Genomic DNA, 19,078 nt, shown 5'->3' with positions numbered 1-19,078 from the left:
TTCGCCATGTTCGACAGCGTTGCGCGAATCTTACTCACTACGAGATAGTGGTCAGGGTCGATATTTGGTCCCCGAAAAGACCGTACATCGATAACATCCGAAAAGTGTCAACCGTCAATCAAGACATGATCGATCTGAGAGCTAGAGTCTCCATTTGAATGCCTCCAGGTGTGTTTCCGAATATTCAAACGTGGAAGTAGGTGCTACAGATGGTCATTCCTCTGGCCGCGGCAAAATTTATGAGCCTCAGACCGTTATCATTGGTCGACAGATGAAGGCTATGCCTTCCAATGACTGGGCAGAAGAATCCCTTCCTCCGGATCTGCGTATTTGCATCTCCAATGATGATTTTCACATCGTGTTTTGGGTACTCTCCATAGGTCCTCTCAAGCCTGTCGTAAAACTCGTCCTTAGCATCATCGAATTTATCATTTGTCGGTGCATACAATTTGATTGGGCTGTAGTTGAAGAATTTGCCCTTAATTCTCAACACGCATATACGGTCGTCTACGGGCCTCCACCGGATAACTCGTTGCTTTTGTTTTCCCAATACTACGAAACCGACTGCTTTTTTACTGCCACTGTAGTAGATGTGGTACTTGAAAGAAGTGCCTGTAATAGGGTCTACTGCGCGGAACTCCCTTTCTTCGGAATTTGGTCACCGAACTTCCTGAATAGCAGCGATCTCCACTCCGAGTTGATGCAGCTCTCGAGCAAGCAAGCCAGCTCGTGCCGGTTCATGGAGAGTTCGGACATTCCAGGTACCAAGTTTCCAATCGTTATCCCTTAATCGTTTCCTTGTCCCTTGCCGTGTCCTATACCGATTGTTCCGTCCCGATTTTCTTTCTTCGTTATTCGTGGTAATTGAGTTTTTCGGTAAACTACCTCACCGGGGTCGCGATACCTACATCCCGCTGATGGGTCTGCCATCTTGGGTATAGCTTGCGGGATGCAGCATTTCATATTCAGCCGCCCGTTACGAGACAGACGCTGTGTGAGCCGCCCCTCACCTGGAGAACAGGCGCTCTAGTTCGCACCTCCTAGCTTAGCTGCTTCAGTAAGTACATGAAGCATTTCCGGGTAAGGCCTTCGACCGTCATCATTTGACTTAGATCTGCGTGGAGGCGCCAGGTGGAAGCTTGAGAAAGCTAGAGCTATATTTGACGCTCCTTCCAGGTAACTCTCTCCAATTCATACCCATACTAGTACCTCATTAGTGATTAAATGAACGTTCACTTAGTTACTAATGAGGTACTAGCATTGTAGCACCGTAACTACAGAAGATACAGCCAAACTTTATTTAGCAAATATGTAGATAATAACTAGTTCTACAAATGTCCCATATATGACTTTGTCAAATTTTGCTCGGCTGAGGCGGAACTGTCTAATGAATCAAAATTGAGTCAAAACCCAACAAACACCGAAGCTGAATTAAAATGCTACTGATTTGGTCACAGCTGATTTAACTCTGAATACAGGTGGTAGACGCTGAATAAATTTAAGCAAAGGCCTCTGTATTCTATAAATGATTAAGCAGCCAACGAATGCGCTGTAAATCAGCTGCTTCACATAATAGTGTCACAAGCAGATTGGGCGCATCTTCAACCTCTCCACAACCCGTCAATATTCTCAATAATTGTGCTATACTAGCTAAATAAATGATTTGTCATCTTAATAAACAGCCCTCCCACGAAACATTTATGCGCTGATTAAATATTTTAGCAGCCATTATTATTCAGCCATAGCTGAATATGCATCGAATAAAATTTATGTAAACAATTCTACAATACTTATTCAGCCGAAATTGGAAAATTTATACAGCCTATTTCGCTTGAGGCAGAAAAAACACTTGTTAAGCGATTATATCGCCCTTTATATAACCTCCATGCGCCTTGTTTTCAGCTTTGCGCAAATTGGTTATTTAAAACGCGCAAAAGCCTCTATTAAGCTCCATTGCAGCTTCGAAAGCAGCTATTAGCAAGCCCGAAGGTTGATAAAATCACCAAATTCACATGTTTAAGAGCTGAAAAAAGGTTTTTATTTCTAAAACTAAACCATAGTTCAGCCACAGGTTGAATAAATTCAACTATAAAAGCGTTTGATCAGCCTGAAATTGTTACTTGGGTAGCTGCTTTCAAAGCTGCAATAGAGCTTAATAGAGGCTGTTGCGTGTTTTTAAATAACCAATTTGGGCAATGCTGACAAGTCTATTTTTAGAACGAGAAATAGTTTTGCAATGATTTTTCAGTCGCTTAATCAACGTCTCATCAACCTTTATGCAGCCAAAAAATACGACATGCAGGCTGCACACGACATGCCTACGACATGCAAGCTTCATCAGTGTCTGTTTTCGAAAAATCTTGTACACTGGATCGCCTTCAACCAACTCGTAAACAGCAAGAGCAATTGCTGTTTATGAGTTGGTTTAAGGTGATCCAAGCTGCATAAAGTATGCACTCAAATGGTGTTTGACGAAGCGATGTTTAAGCTACTTTAAGTTTTTCCAAACCAGCTTTCCTCCAAAGCTGATAAACAAGCTTAATAGCGGATTTTTCTGCTAAACAATCCGCTTCTAAACAGCCATAAACGTAAAACCGTTTTACGGTTGCTTAAAGATGTTAAAGTGGCTTTACAAACCAGTAGACGCTTTCATTAGGCTCACAGCTTTCAAACTACTTTAAAGCTGCTTAAGGGTGTTAAAGCGGCTTTACAAACTAATACCAAGCTTTCATTCGGTTTACAGCACACATACTGTCAGATCATAGAGTTTCGCAATTAGACTGGCAGCAAAAATATATGTCAGTTATCGACATTATCGACTGTTTCAAGTGTAAAGATATTTTCACGGTCTGTTCTGCAGATGCAGATGGGGCGGATCATACGATGAGTGCTTATGGATCAGAATATGGCGGTTCAATTCCCGAAAGATGACGACATGCAATTTTAATTAGCTTGCATATACGAATTCAAGTTATTCAAAATTTAAAACAATAGCATACGACGCCATAGCAAAATAAATATGACGCGTTCTATTCTTTTTTAAATTTAAAAATAGATCATTTTTTGGCTGCATAAAGGTTGATAAGCCGTTGATTAAGCGACTGAAAAAGCATTGCAAAACTATTTCTGGTTCTAAAAATAGAATTGACAGCATTGCGCAAATTGGTTATTTAAAAACACGCAAAAGCCTCTATTAAGCTCCATTGCAGCTTTGAAAGCAGCTACCCAAGTAACAATTGCAGGCTGATCAAACGTTTTTAACTGAATTTATTCAACCTGTGGCTGAACTATGGTTTAGTATTAGAAATAAAAACTTTTTTTCAGCTCTTAATCATCTAAGTCAAGCTCGGGCTTGCTAATAGCTGCTTTGAAGCTGTAATGTAGCTTAATAGAGGCTTTTGCGGCTTTTTAAAAAACCAATTTGCGCAAAGCTGGAAACAAGGCGCTCAGAGGCGATATAACGGCTTGACAAGTGTTTTTCCGCCTCGAATAAAATAGGCTGTATAAGTTCTCCAATTTCGGATGAATAAGTATTGTACAGTTGTTTACATAAATTTTATTCGATGCATATCCAGCTATGGCTGAATAATTATGGCTGCTAAAATGTTTATTCAGCGTATGAATGTTTCTTGGAAATGATCGGACCAACCCTGCTGGTCACATTAATTGAGTCTGGAAAGGGAAAGTACATAAAAAAATAAGGAAATGTTTATACAATTAAGCTAATCTGCAGCAACTGAAAGGGAAAAAAACGTTATAATTGTTATAGCGTAACAATTTCTTATAATAGTTTCACCACAGAGAACAGACATCCAAGCGAAAGGTCCCCACTTGGATAAAACTTATGTCAAATTAGTTGGGAAACTATAATGATGATGTCGCTGAAGGCACATAAAATTCTACACTAAACTCACAACAGCTAGCTTCTGACTAGGGATGCTATACCGGTATTACCGAAACCGGGTTTACCGGTATTACCGTGCTATTTTCCATTACAGAAATACCGGGTTTCTCACGACCAAAAACCGGTATTTTCGGTATTTGTTTTTTACATGATCAATTTTCAAATAACAACTGCAGAAACATACATTGCTGTTAAAAATTTTAAGCATATAGGGAGAATTCAGCTTTAAGATTTATATTTAATTCTTCCATAGGAGAAACCTCGGAATACCTATGGTATCCAATTTGACGAAAATGCAATTAAGAATGTTGTGCGACAATCGGCGACTATGAAGTTGAAGATATGTGTTTTTTTGTTTTTTGCGAGAAAAAATCAGAAGGAAGTTAAAAGATCTCCTTTAGTTTCATAGTCACGAATAAAACTGTGTGATATACAGTGAAGCTCTTCCGAAAATCTTCAGTAAAAAACGAATAAATGTCTTGATAAATGTCAGAACACACCTCGGAAGAGGAATTTCTTCGATTACTAGTACAAATTGAAATAGCAGTGCTACGCCAATTCTACGAGCTCTAACCTACAGTTCACACGTCTTTGACCGATCTTAAAAGCAAGCATGAGCTTAACTTAACCGATGAGAAATTCATGAAAAATTTTGGCTGCTGTCGAATTGCTGTACCGGAAAAATTACAAACTCTACTAAACTGACTCTACGACTCTAGAGCTGCTCTCCGTACACACTTCATCTATCGCACAACTACTGTTCTATTCACTGTATTGGTCGAATTTCACGAAGAGTTCGTATATTTAACTTTATTCGTTTTATAATTAACTGCACCCTTAGTGATTTAATTACAAATGGCTGCAGTATTTATCAAGACATCAAGCATGTTTTGATAAGGTAAGCGAAGTTCTGTGATGCTTTACTACATTAAAGTTAATGTAATAAATTCAGAAGCCGAACAGACAGAGGAACCAAATCAACTGGACTTTCAATATTTGTTTAACTTAAATGTCCCAAGCGGTTTAAAAGTTCTTGAACACGCCCAAGTAACAATTCCAAGTTTTATTACGTTCGTATAGTGGTTTTCATGACCAATTTCATAAAACCGCTAATAAAACTATGAGCTCCACCAGAACTTTCTGATGACCGCTATAAAACTGCTTTCTGACCAAGTGGCCCACTCCTCAGAGTGTTTTCATAACCGTTATAAGAATCAGGTTATAAGCTCAAGTAGTCGTATCACGCTCTGCTCAAAGCAGCAATAAAACCGATTAAGCTTTCGCTGCTTGACAGCCATCGCCATAATTTAAAAAAGCTTTTCGCTTTTCGCATTTCGCTTTTCGTATTTCGCTTTTCGCTTTTCTGGCAATAGCTAAATAAGTTCACTAGCTTTGTCAACTTGAAAATATATCCGTGAGAAGAAAAGTTTAGGTTTTACTGACATATCATTCTGAACGATTTGGTTTATAGTGAATAAAAGATCCCATAGAATATTTATTAAATTTTGAGCAATTTCTTTGGCTTGCAGCATGTGCGCATTTAATTTCATCGAGCATATTGATATGATAGGTCGATAAAATGAGCGCGCCACTAAAATTTTGCAATTTTCGACAACTGGTTGTTTTAACAAATTGAAAATATTCAGTTAGTCAATCTCAATTTCTAGCAAAGTCATTTTAGTTGCTTCGTCTGACAGGAAAACCGATTGATAATAACTTTTTTTCTGAAAAACACCTTACTTTGATGAATTGTAGTTTGCGAGCTAAAACAAAATACTAAAATATGGCAATATGGCTTCCCATAAAAAAATGATTTTGGTGTTGAACTTTGGTATTCTTCATAATAGCAGCAAAAAACTGTTTGGTCAGGGTGTTACCGTTTTAATAGCTCTATAAAACTAACAGATTTATTGCGGTTTGATAAGTAACCGCGATAAGATTAATTTTGATTGGTGCGCCATTTTGTATTGATACGCCACACGTATGGTAGGTTTGTAAGAGACATGGTGCAGCCAACAAGTTTTAACGTGGTAATACAAGCAACCACAATACATTTGCTTTATTAATAGTTTTATTATGGTTTTCTAGCTAGCTATAAGTGTTTTTGGACTCGTATCCTCTTGGTATTGCGCAATACCACAATAAAACCAGAGGTAATGATCAATACCGCAATAAAACCTTTATAAAATTCAAGTAAAACCAAGTGACTTTAGAATTGTTACTTGGGCGGTTTTCCTACCATATAGATAATTTAACGCTCGGTCTGTACGTCTTTTCCGGTGGACGCCGATTGAAGATTCTTTGAATCCGGAAGCTTATTCAGTAAAATTTGTTCTTGTTTAAGAGATGACATGATATACAACACTCTTTGCGGCAGCAGATTTTTTTTTAATAAACTTGTCAACTAGTTATATCAAAAGAAATTAAATTATTGAAATCATACAGTTTTTGAATTTTTTAAATTAATTTTTCATGTGTTCATTTTTACCGGTTTTTACCGGTTTTACCGGTATTGAATTTATCAATACCGAAAAACCGGTTTTCGAAATACCGCCCGGTATTGGCATCTCTACTTCTGACGCTAGCATAACGCTTATAGTCCATATATACTAGCGCCAGAGGAGCCAAAAGTTGTCAGTGTGCAAATCAAAAGAATCATTTAGTTGGGAAACTATAGTGGTGGTGACGCTAGCATATTAGGTGATTTTAATTTGAAATTTTATCCAAGAATTCCCGAAAAATTTGTTCCTGAATGGATGTCTGTTCTCTGTGGTTTCACTAGTAGCACTATCGTCTTGGGCATGGTAGAACAAACAGATTATAATCGTATTTACGAGAACTGTTAATCTTAAATTACCTCTTGCTAGAATCGGATACACTTCAATGCGTTACCTTACTAAACTGCGTAATTGTTCACGAATTGTATTTTATAGTAGTTATTACGTCGCTGGTTGTGCTTTAAAAGTAATCTGGTCTTGAAACGGCGTTTTGGGATACACCGACCATTCGGAGAAACAACTGTCTTTGGTCTTTGGTTCAATTGAATTATAATATAGGTCCCATTTGCCTCGGTGAAAGGGGCAAATTCTCCTTAGATTCATTACATGTAAATCAATAGTCCATTTTTGTAATTAAACCTTCGAAGTGATACCACTGAAGAGTTTCCGTGCTGAAAGAATTCTTGCTAAAATTTTATCATTCAAACACGCTCGAATCAGTATTAGCATCCATCCTAAGAACAGTGTCTAATCATCTGAAAAACCCTTTTCCAGCATGCCGGATCGGTCGTCGTGAGCTCATTCTGGTGCTGGAGAAGGAGCTGTACCTGGTGCCGTTCGCCATCCTGCGAAGCGGTGACGAAAACGGCGAATATCTTTCCGAACGGTGCTCACTGCTGACGGTGCCTTCGCTGCACACCCTGAGACAGAAAAGCCGAATCAAAACGCGTGATCCAGGTAAAAAAGCTTTGTTTGTTAACCTTAACAATTTGGTAATGTGAATCATTCTTTTATTCACAGCGGAAGAACTGAACAGTGCCTTGGTTATCGGTGGTCCCAAGATTCCCACGTCCCTATCGGACACCTGGGGCTGGAGTGAATCTCCAGCTTCGCTGCAGGAAGCGGCAATGGTATCGGATATGCTTAATACTAAGCCGCTGGTTTCCTCCAGTGCCACCAAGGAGGCAGTCGTGGCGGAACTACCGTCGGCTGAGTGCGTCCATTTTGCAGCAAACGTCAGCTGGAAGCTGGGAGCCGTCATCCTCAGCCCTGGTGAGGTCTTGGATTCGCAAACACCGAAGCGCTTCTATCCGAACGCGTCCGGGGAAATCGAAAACGATGAGGATAGTAATGATTTGTCCTCTTCGAATATGGAGATTCCACCGCTTTCGGATTTCATTTTGAGTGCTGCCGATTTGCTGGCGATGAAATTGAGTGCTAAACTGGTGGTGTTGAGTTCGTATCATTCGGTTGAACCGATTACGGGAACTGGAGTGGCGAATCTGGCTGGAAGTTGGTTGTTTGCCGGAACCGGAGCTGTGCTGGTTTCGCTGTGGCCTGTGCCAGAGACGGCGGCAAAAATCCTGCTTAGAGCGTTCTATTCTGCTTTACTGCAAGGAACCAGGGCGGCGAAAGCCCTGGCGGAAGCCATGCAAACGGTTCAACATACGAAACACTTTGCTCATCCGGCTAATTGGGCTGGATTTATACTGATTGGAGGGAATGTTCGTTTATCGAACAAGGTGGCTCTGATTGGTCAAGCTTTGTGCGAACTGATGAGAACTCCGGACAAATGTCGGGACGCACTGCGAGTGTGTCTGCACCTGGTGGAGAAGAGTTTGCAGCGAATTCATCGTGGACAGAAGAATGCAATGTATACGACCCAGAAGAGCATAGAAAACAAAGCCGGTCCGGTTATCGGATGGAAGGACTTGCTGATGGCAGTCGGGTTCCGGTTCGAGCCGGCCGCCAATGGAATCCCTTCGAGTGTGTTCTTCCCGCAGACGGATCCCGAGGATCGGCTGTCACAGTGTTCGGCCAGTTTGCAGGCCCTTCTGGGCCTGTCACCCACCACGTTGCACGCCATGTCTAAGCTGGTGAACAATGCCGAGATTGCGGATGAAATTATCGGTGTGATGCGTAATGTGGTGACACAGTTTCCATCCAAGGGAACGAATGAGAGCGAGAGTATTGACGTGCCGTTGAGTGTACGCCTATGGCGTGTTTCCGGTTGTCATGAGCTGTTGGCTTCGCTAGGGTTTGATTTAATGGAGGTTGGACAGGATCAGGTGACGCTCCGTACGGGAAAACAGGCCAATCGTCGGAATTGTCAGTTTGTGCTGCAATCGCTGCTAGCTCTGTTCGGTAAGATGGCACATAACATTTGCAATAGTTTTTTTGGTTCTAAATTTTCTTCATTTTTAGATACTCAAGAAGCTCCGAAGAGCTTGGGAATAGAGTCCAGCAGCAGTTCTGAATCACTGAACGAAGATACTTCGGACGATGCTCAGACCAAGGCGCCTAGTCCGACGCCTACGGCGCCGGAGCAACAGCGAAGCGTTTCTCCAGCGGTTACCGTGAAGAGTCAGGCCAGCTACAACTTTCCTCGGCCCCCGTTGCCATTTCGACGCGTTCCTTTTCTGAGTACGCGAAGTGCTTTTATCTCCTACGTCCGTAGGCGAGGTGAACCCGATGGAGGTCAAACGGAAAGTTCTACCCAAGTGCCACTTGGAACTCAGCAAGCCCAAGCACAAGCTCAATCGAATAATGCTCAATCAAGCCAGTTGGACTCCAGCTTGGCCAACACTACCGATAGTGAACTGTCCGATGGTTACACCACGCAGCAGATCCTCATGAAAAGTGACCACCTAGCGAAGGGACTTGGCTATTCTAGCCTGCGAGGCACAATCAAAGTCTCTCGCCCTGGAGGTGGTGGAGAAAGTGACGCCGCTTTCACGCCAAGTCCGCCGGTTACACTTCAGAACGTCGATCCGAATGTTTCTCTTGCTCTGGCACACCAAACCCGGATTCGGAATCTTTACACCAACAACGGTATTGGAAACTATGGGCATGACCCAGCACGGGAAATGCACCATCATCAGAATCCCAACCTGAGACGGCCGGATAGTTCCAGTTCAGCCAGCTCGGCAACCGACTGGGAAGGCTCAGGCCATGCCACAGTTCTGCGGAGAGCCAATCAAGGAGGTCACCACAACCTGCCACCTCTTCCACCTCCCCGACAAACGTTGCCTATGGTTGACAGCCTGCGGCCGTTAGCTCCTCTAGCTCCAGTCTACAACAACATCAACGGTGGAACCGTTGGAAAGACCCAACCCAACGGAAAAGCTCTGAACGTTCTGGAATCCACCAGCTCGGACTCGGAGTTCGAACGTAGTTTCGACCTGCCATCGACATCGAATGCCGGTACGATCAGCAGCAAACTAACCAGCCTGGCCCACAGTCTGCAGAGTATGCGAAGTCGCAAGCTTAAAATCCAACCAACTCAACAACCACCACAACCGACGGCAACAATGTCACGCAAAATGGTCGTCGATCAGTTCGCTTTCATGGATCGTCTCAGCTGTCGAACGGAAGTTTCTTCCTCCAGCATAGGCAATCACTCGGCTCCGCCGCGGAAACCCCTGTCCACGCTTCCGGACGATGAACGAACTCTCAACCTCAACGCCAGCAAACTCTACTTCAATCCAACCGAAGCGGAAATCATTCCCCTCACGGAAACTTCTGCCGATCTTGGCCTGAGTAAAGCACCGACAACAACCATATCCTCGAGCTCGGCTTCGGCCAGCGCCAGCAGCAAGGAAAAAGCCAACAACAAAAACATCCAAGATTCGATTCTACGCCACATGAGTCGCGAAATGACCCCAACCATCTCCGAGGTCTATCACGAGCGTAACATCGGCCTCGGCCTGGCTCCGTCGCTATCGAAACTACTCCTCAGCAAAAACTACGACGACTCTCCCGACATCAAAGCATCGACAGCAGCCTCTCTGCTGAACAAACCAAGTGCGCTCACCGTCGGCAACCTAGCCGAAGCCATGAACGAAATCGAAATGAATGCCACCACATCGACCAAACTGGAGGAAGGTCAGTGTAACATCTGCAACAGCCCTTCAGACCTCCTCTGCGGATGCAGCACAACCTCAACCGTAGCGGCGGTAGCCGCTATGACCGCAGCCCTCGGTGCCACCACAATCACGAAAAAATCCAACTCGAAACCTTGGCTCAGCAACGTGGCCCCTAACATCGTTAAACCGGGCGATCTAACCACAGCCGACATTCTCGAGCAACAAAAACAACTCAAATCCACCGTCAGTGGATTGACCAGCAACATGTCCTCCTCGACCGAAAACTCCCTCTCAACGGTGGTGAAACGAGGCGGTAGTCCCTTCTCGGATCTGTCCCGCCGGGACGAAGGCGATGGCCGCAGCGTAGCGGATTCGCAATGTTCGGGTAGTTTCCGGACCGACATTACCGGTTCAACGGTCACCACCACATCGAAAAGTCAACTGTCGCAGATAACGGTTAGTGCGGCGCAAAGCGCCGGAAGTGTGAGCTCACAACAGCAGCAGCAGCAACAACAACAACAACAACAGCAACAACAACAACAGCAGCAGCAACAATCACAAATGCAATCCACCGTCACCGGTGGCGGACAGCAGACGACAAACCCCAATCAACGCAGCAAATACATAATCGATACGTAAGTTAAGCGTTAATTTTTAAACTCTACTCAAAGTAAGTGTGAGTAGTCAATTTTAAAGCCATCGACGAATTAAGCTAGGAACAAAAATATTTTAAACACTTGTAAAAATAAAATAAACCATTTTAAAAGGCTCATCGTGTGACGTATAGGATAGTGTGCCGTGTAGTCGGGTAGGTACATATTTGTATTTTAAAACAGATTTTTTAGAATTTTTAATAGACTTAGAAACTTTTAAAATACGGTGGAAAGCTAAACTTTAAATGCAACGAGAACTGATTAGAATTGTAGACGTTGTGACGTTATCCAAACAAACAATCAATGTATTGGAATGCGACCACTTTGAGATTATTGATTGACATGTTACTGTTTAATGTAGGCAAGCATTGGACAGCTAAGACAAAATGTATATTATCCCAAAATCCTGGACACCTGTTGTTAGAATACTCTTCGGTTGTAGATAGGTAGTGGACATGAGAGAAAACAAAAGTTCATTGTCATATAATTCGATTGTAAAAAGTTGTATAATTTATATCTCATAGCATTCCATCCAATAAATGATTTTAGGAAATAACCGATAATATTTTATTCTAAAAGAACGTTCCTAGCACATAATTTTTACCAGTCAGTGAGCTGCTTTCTACTTAAGATTAGAGTTCGAAAACGTAGAAATACTCAAATGAACTTGAACTTGTTTCTCTCACATCAGGCCAGTAAAACAAAAAAATGCAAGATTTTGTGCTCATGGTACCATTTCACGGTACCTCGATGCCATTAACGAGTTCGTGGCAGGTTGCAGCACTCTGGCGAAGGACCTGGAACAAAGTCTGCTCATGCTTCGAGGCACCATGCGTGCTGTGATGAAGGAGCACAGGAAAGTCGAAGCGCGTGTAAGAGTGGCAGAGAAAGAGACCGAGAAGGCGTTTGAATCGAGGTCTGCACAAACGGATGCCCACCCGTCAATGACTGATCACACCGTGGTCCTCGCGACTACTAATTAAGTAAGGCACAATGGAGAGAGGGGCGGTTCCGCGACATCTTACAAAATTTTATTTGGGGGGAGGGGGGTTTAATCATTTCTTACGTAAAATTTTCACACACGAAAAAATTTATATTTTTAATAGCAACTCATGTTACTTGTTACAAAAAATTTTAAATTGATGGGTTAAGTTGTGAGTGTCGAAATCCTTCATGCTGCAAGGAAATACGTAGCAACCTGCTGAGTACTTTAGCTCTGCCTCCCTGAGTGGGCAGCAGTTGGCCTACTTGGTCCAGAGCCATCTGATGTCATCGGCTTATGCTATTAAGTATTCCAACATATTTCGTTGCAATTGCCTATCCCAATCTCGCAAGGCAGCCTCAAAATCCCTTATGATATCATTTGATTTGTTTATTCATCTTCGATATAATAAAAAAACAGAAACATTTTTGTTTAAAAGTAGCTTATTCAACTAATGTATAGCTGTACCAATGGAACAAGTGCTTGATAAGCTACTATACAACAAAAATGTTTCTTGGGATGTATTGTTCTTCTGTTCCCAAAGATCATACCTGCCGCATGCGACCAAAGTTGGGTCAGTATTTTGCGTCAAAGGACACCGCGGATGGGCATTACAGATCTGTATATTAGACGCAAAGCTGTGCCAATTTCAACTTAAGACCATGTCGCGTGTCATCTAGAAGAGGCAAAGAAGTTCTTTGTACGCTACTTGACGAGGACACGTGTTCAGACGATTTAGAGTGGATCAATGCGAATTAAGTGAACGCTAGTGAGTTTCTGAGCATACACCAACATTTATGCTCAGTGCTGAAATACGTTCTGTGAGTGGGCCATAAAGGGATTTACAACAGATAATTGATATTGTTTGTTTTTTTATGAATTTGTTTGAATTTTGGTTTTTATGAACTTGTTCGAACTTTATTGACTGTTTCAATATTTTTTCAATGTCTAACTTTTTAAATAAAACTTGAATTTTGATGTTTCAAAAAATCTTACTAAGATGGATGTGCGGAGTATCCGTCGCTCTCGTACGGGCGACATGATCCTTGAGCTTAAAAAGAATGCCACTGAGAAGGGTTCTGCCTACAAAGTGCTGGCAGGAAAGGTCCTCGGCGATAGGCTCTGGCAAATCTCAACGTAGATCAGGCCAACGTCGGCACCACAAGTACCTTCAGTAGGAACGGTACGGAGTCTATCATCGACGTGACATTCGGCAGTCCTGGTCTGATAGGAGACTGGAGAATAGACAGTGGCTACACTCACAGTGACCATTAGGCGGTCCGCTATGGTGTCGGTCAGATAATGAGGCGGCAGGCGGCGTGTAGAGTCAACACTCAAACCGATGGATGCAAGACTTCATACTTCGATTCCGAAGTATTTGTGGAAGTGATCCAAAAAACGTGCGGTGATCGCGATATGCCCGATCCGAACACTGATGATTTGGTTGAGGTACTGTCGCGAGCGTGTGACGCAACCATGCCTAGGAAAAGCCGATCTAGGTATGATAGGTCACCGGTTTACTGGTGGACCGAAGAAATTGCGGAACTCCGCGGAACGTGCTTTCGTGCGAGGAGAATTATGCAAAGAGCTCGTTCGGACGAAGGCAGGGCAGAATATCGAGTAGCAGTTGTTGCTGCACGCGCAGCGCTCAATATAAAAGCTAGAAAGCGAGCCTGCTTTGAAAGGTTATGTGCTAGTGCCAATGCAAACCCGGGGGGTGACGCCTATAAAGTCGTAATGGCAAAGACTAAGAGCGCAGAGCGATCGCAGAGATGCTGGAGCGGATCATCGAGAGCCTCTTTCCGCGCCACGAGCCAAGGCCCTGGCCTCAGGCCGCTGAGTCGTCCCATGACCGACGTTCCAGTATCTCAGGCCATAGTATAAGATGGTCGGCCTCCATGCCGAACATCCAAAGTAGCGTGAGCGACGGCAGTTTGGAGGTCGGGGAGGAAGTGACGGTTACGAACGAGGAACTCATTGAGATCGCTAAATCCCTAGTGAGCAAGCCACCGGGGCCAGACGGAATCCCGAATATTTAAATTAAATTAAATTAAAACGGCTTTCTAGAGGCTCTGGATGCCTGGAAGCTAGCCACTTTCTGGACAAATGGAAGCGACAGAATCTGGTCCTGTTGCCGAAGCCGGGAAAACCTCCGGGTGTCCTCTAGTCATATAGGCCGATCTGTCTACTCGATACTGCCAGCAAGGTGCAAGGTGAGAGGATTATCCTTAACAGACTCGTACAGTACACTGAGGGTACAAACGGTCTATCAAGGAACCAATTCGACTTCCGAAAAGGCAAATCTACGGTGGATGCCATCTTGTCTGTCAGCCGCGGCTCGCCCGGTAAGAATTATCGGACGGACGTCGTCCGACACAAGCGTAACTCTTGCTGGCGTCTGTCCGACGTCGCACGACAAATTCTTACTGGGCGGCTAAGACAGCCGAGGTGGCAATTCAGCGCAAGAGGGCAGGTATCCGATATTGCGCATTTGTCACGCTCAACGTGAGAAATGCTTTTAATAGCGCTAGCTGGGACTCCATAGCCAACTCGCTTCGGAGCGTCCAAGTGCCGGTGTCGCTGTACAGGGAAAATTATTTCCAGAATAATGTGCTATGCTACAACACTGAGGAGGGTCAGAAGTGCGTTCCAATCACTGCAGAGGTTCCATAAGATTCCATACTGGGCCCGGCGTTGTGGAACGTCATGTATGACGAGGTGTTGATGCTAAAGTTCCCAGTAGGACGACATCACCTTGGAAGTCTACGGTGATTCTATCAGAGAGGTTGAGTTGACGACTGCCCATTCTATAAGCAATGGTGAAGATTGGATGCGCTCCAGGAAACTGGAGCTAGCGCATCATAAAACGGAGGTTATCGTGGTGAACAACCGCAAGTCGGTGCAGCAAGCAAATATCAGCGTCGCGGACTGCACTATTTCGTCAACGCGGTCCTTAAAAGTCCTGGGAGTCATGGTCGACGACAAGCTCAAGTGCGGGAGCCACGTCGACTATGCCTGCAAGAAGACTTCCACAGCTATTTCGGCATTGTCTCGTATGATGCCTAATAGCTCTGCGGTATATGACAGCAAGCGAAGGATTTTAGCCAACGTGGTCCAGGCTATACTCAGGTATGGTGGGCCGGTGTGGTCATCGGCGTTAGGTACCACAAGCTATCTAGCTAAGCTGGAAAGCACCTATCGTCTCATGTGCTTGAAAGTGGCGAGAGCGTATCGCACAGTTTCGCATGACGCAATCTGCGTCTTAGCGGGTAGGATGCCTATTGGCATCATCATCAGCGAGGATGTAGAGTGCTTCAACCAACGTGGAACTAGAGGCATACGGAGTACCACAAGATCGGCCTCGATAGCACATGGCAGTGTGGCACATGGCTATCTGGGTAGGTCAACAGGCGCCACGGCGAAGTCAACTTCCACCTGACACAGATTCTGTCAGGACTTGGTTGTTTTAGACGAGTATCTGCACAAGTTCGGGCATCCGGAGTCCCCCGCGTGTCCCGAATGCGTGGATGTTGATAAAACTGCAGAACATGCTTTCTTTATATGCCCTCGTTTCGCGGGCGCGAGAAGCAACATGATGGCAGTGAGCGGACAGGACACTACCCCGGATAACTTAGCCCAAAGGATGTGTTCTAGCTCGGACGTCTGGGGAGCGGCCAATGCGGCTGCTACCCAGATTGTACTTGAGCTACAAAACTGCTGGAGAGCCGATCAACGGCGAGTAAATAGCCTAACTACCATAGTCCAGTAGTTACCTAAGAGGGTGCGTTAAGCACAATAGCCCCTCCCTGAAGTAATATCGATAAGGTGGTGCCAGGGAGGATTTAGGCTGGAGACTCGAGTAGGGTAGGGAGTAGGGTCTGGGTCCTCACGCTCCATTAGGGGGGTCGGGATACCAACCCCACTCCCTGAGTTGTCTTCTCAGGTGTCTGATAGTACCGTTTCTTCTAAGGTGCTGAGCAGATTTCCCTACTCGTTAAAAACACACACACACACACACACACACACACACACACACACACACACACACACACACACACACACACACACACACACACACACACACACACACACACACTGCTCAGTTCGTCGAGCTCTATAGATTGGTATACGTGACTCGGCCCTCCGGGCCTCGGATCAACTTCCTGTTTTACAACCAATTTCTAAACCTCTTTCTTGTTATATACTATAACAAAGCTAAAACAGAAGGTCAAGTTTCGATAACGGAATGTAGTACCTAGGCTTTGCTTTGCTTTGCTATTTAGTTATCAGTCACGGTGGTTGCTTACGCTCGTCATTGCAACCCAGCTGTTGATGCCTCTCATCGCTCGCAATGGCCCGCACACTTACCCGTGTGTAAGCGAGGGTGTAAAATGAAGAAGAAAAGAAGTAAAGTAAAATCCGTATCCATACATCCTAGTGTGCCGCTCGTGCTTACGATCTATTGACAGCTAGGATTCGCTGGCGGGATGTGCAGAAAGTTACTATGAGGCTGAACACTCGCGAGTGTGTAGGTAGCAGAATGTATGCACACAGTACCAGCAGTTGTTTATCGTAGGCTTGCGTGAAGTAAGCTTTGGATGCTATGCTTCTCATACTCGCTCGCCTGAGAATTTCAACCTTATCGAAAACAGACGTACAAGTGGCTGAAAGACGAAAGAATGCTGGCCTCTGATGAAAGGGGAGCTGCGAATCACGGAAATCCCCGTCGCGGGTAGAAAACTATTTAAACTTCTCATTCGGTAGCGGACTACAATAGACGTGGACGAGACACCATTTGTGTCTTTAAAAAAACGCAATTCCGCCAGCGATGGTGGCACACTAAACTGCTGTAACGCACGGATCCCTTAATTTGGTGAAACGAAATACCTTGTAAGTGTTGCTTCAATGACTTTGCTTCATCGAATTTTCCGCTATTTCCCCTTCACGTCTTATTCCACTCTATGATACTATGAAACACATATGATTTCATTACTTTGAATACCATTCCCTCCGTTTATTGGAATATCTACCGTTTTTAATATCTAACCTCATGATAAAGTTCAAGTCAACAAACATGAGGTTAAGTTTATACATTCTCAACCCCCTTGCTGATTTACTTATGTCAAGAAACATGTACGCCAAGTTTGATGAAGAACAGTCAAGGCATTCCGGAGTTATGGCGCAACTCGTTTACTTTTATATACTTTTTTTATTCTATATTGAGAGTAAAGTAGATAGTCAGTTTCTTTTTCACCAAAAGTTGGGTCTTATTGAGCCTCAAAAGTCATCTGAAGAAGTGTTTTGCGAGAAATGCAAAATAAAAAAGTTATGGAGAAAAATCGCAAAATAGCAGGGTCACCCTAACTTGACTCAGAAAAATCGCCCTAATATGGAAACGGTTCGAGATAGAGCGATTCCGTCTTCTGCAATATTACTCAAAATACTTCAACCTATAAAATTGCTGAAGTATATATCGCTCTATCTTGTTTTGTTTTGAAGATAATTTCTGGATTTTGATTAATTTGAGGGTCACCCTAAAATAGCTCATGCCAAAAAAGCGGCATTCTAAATCAAGATTTTGTTGCTAACACATAAATAGTCTAAAATCAATGACTACTGAGTAAACATTTTTTTCCACCTAATCTGGCTTCCTCGATTCCATAGCGCAGTTTAAAAGCCAATTGGTTGGGATCCCACTATAGTTCTTGTCGGGAAGTGCTTGGAGCGATGGAGGAGGAACGAGGAAGTGAGCTGGCGTGAGCAGTCGGAGGTCTGTGGGGTCGTCCGTAAGCTGTGTGAGGGACCTAGAATTGAGGCGATCTTCTATTTGTACGAGGAGAGTGGTAAAATCTTCGTATGAGACGGGGGAGATGCCTAAGACTCGAAGTAAATGTTTCTTAGTAGATCGAACTGCAGCCTCCCACAATCCACCAAAGTGGGGGGCGGTAGGGGGGTTAAAATGCCAATTTATACCTTCGTCACTACAGACCTTCGGAATTTCTTCATTGCGAGCATAGGTTTTTAGGGATCATAGAAGTTCAGCTAATGCATTCCTCGCTCCGACAAAATTAGTCCCGTTGTCGGAGTAAATATCGTGACATGGTCCTCTGCGGGCGATGAAGCGACGAAGAGCCTGTATAAGTTTAGCTGTCGACAGGTCGGACACCAGCTCTAAGTATACCGCCTTGGTACAAAAACAGATGAACACTGATCCCTGGCGTATGGTACTGGACCAAAATAGTTCACACCAGTTGTTGAAAACGGACGAGCTGCCTTAATTCTTAGAGTAGACAGTTGAGCCATAAACTGCTGCTGAAGTGTTGGTTTTATTCGGTAGGAAGTAAGATAGCGCTGGGTGGTTAGTCTACACAATCTTCGCCCTCCTAATAGCCAGAAGCGAAGTCGAATAGAGCTTAAAAGAAGCTGAGGAACAGCGTGTAACAATTTCTAGTGCGAGTATTCTGCTAGTAGCTTGGAAAACTGATGATGACTACCATCAATGACCACTGGATATTTTGCATCGTCTGGTAGGTCCGATTTAGCTGATCGCCCCGCGAATGATGCCTTCCGATGTTAAGATAGGGTTGAACCAACGAAGTCGAGAACCACGATGAACCGACTCGTTATTAGTAAGAAGTTTCATTTCCTTGGGGAAAACCTCTTGCTGTACTAATCGAACAAGACTGATTTCAGCATTACGTAGTTCTTAAGTTGTTAGTGGAACTGATTTGAGTCTAGACGAATCCGCTGCTCGTAAATTATGCAGATACCTTCCGCAATATGCTGTAACCCGTATTAGTTTGGTACAACTTGAAAATAAGGAAAAAATCCAGTCGTTAAATGGTTCTATTGGAGTTGCCACGGTAACAAGTGTCCTCCTATGTTCGGCTTCTGAGTCTTCTACATGAAGTGTGGGATCTGGCAGGCTCGGTCAATCACTTTTTTCCATTAACCAC

At 43.9% G+C, this 19,078-nt stretch overlaps 1 protein-coding gene across 1 annotated transcript in view; it reads left to right on the top strand.

Moving 5' to 3' along the window:
- LOC128743474 (tetratricopeptide repeat protein 28) overlaps nt 1–11,126 on the top strand; it is a 29,995-nt gene extending 18,869 nt beyond the window's left edge. The window contains exons 4-6 of the mRNA XM_053840066.1: nt 7,177–7,359; nt 7,423–8,766; nt 8,827–11,126. Of these exons, the coding sequence (XP_053696041.1) occupies nt 7,177–7,359; nt 7,423–8,766; nt 8,827–11,126 (3,827 nt within the window). The remainder of the gene's footprint in view (nt 1–7,176; nt 7,360–7,422; nt 8,767–8,826) is intronic.
- The last annotated feature ends 7,952 nt before the right edge of the window (nt 11,127–19,078 follow it).

The sequence above is a fragment of the Sabethes cyaneus genome, chromosome 3 (assembly GCF_943734655.1).
Source record: "Sabethes cyaneus chromosome 3, idSabCyanKW18_F2, whole genome shotgun sequence".
Lineage (NCBI taxonomy): Eukaryota > Metazoa > Arthropoda > Insecta > Diptera > Culicidae > Sabethes > Sabethes cyaneus.
This window is presented reverse-complemented; position numbering and strand designations above follow the sequence as displayed.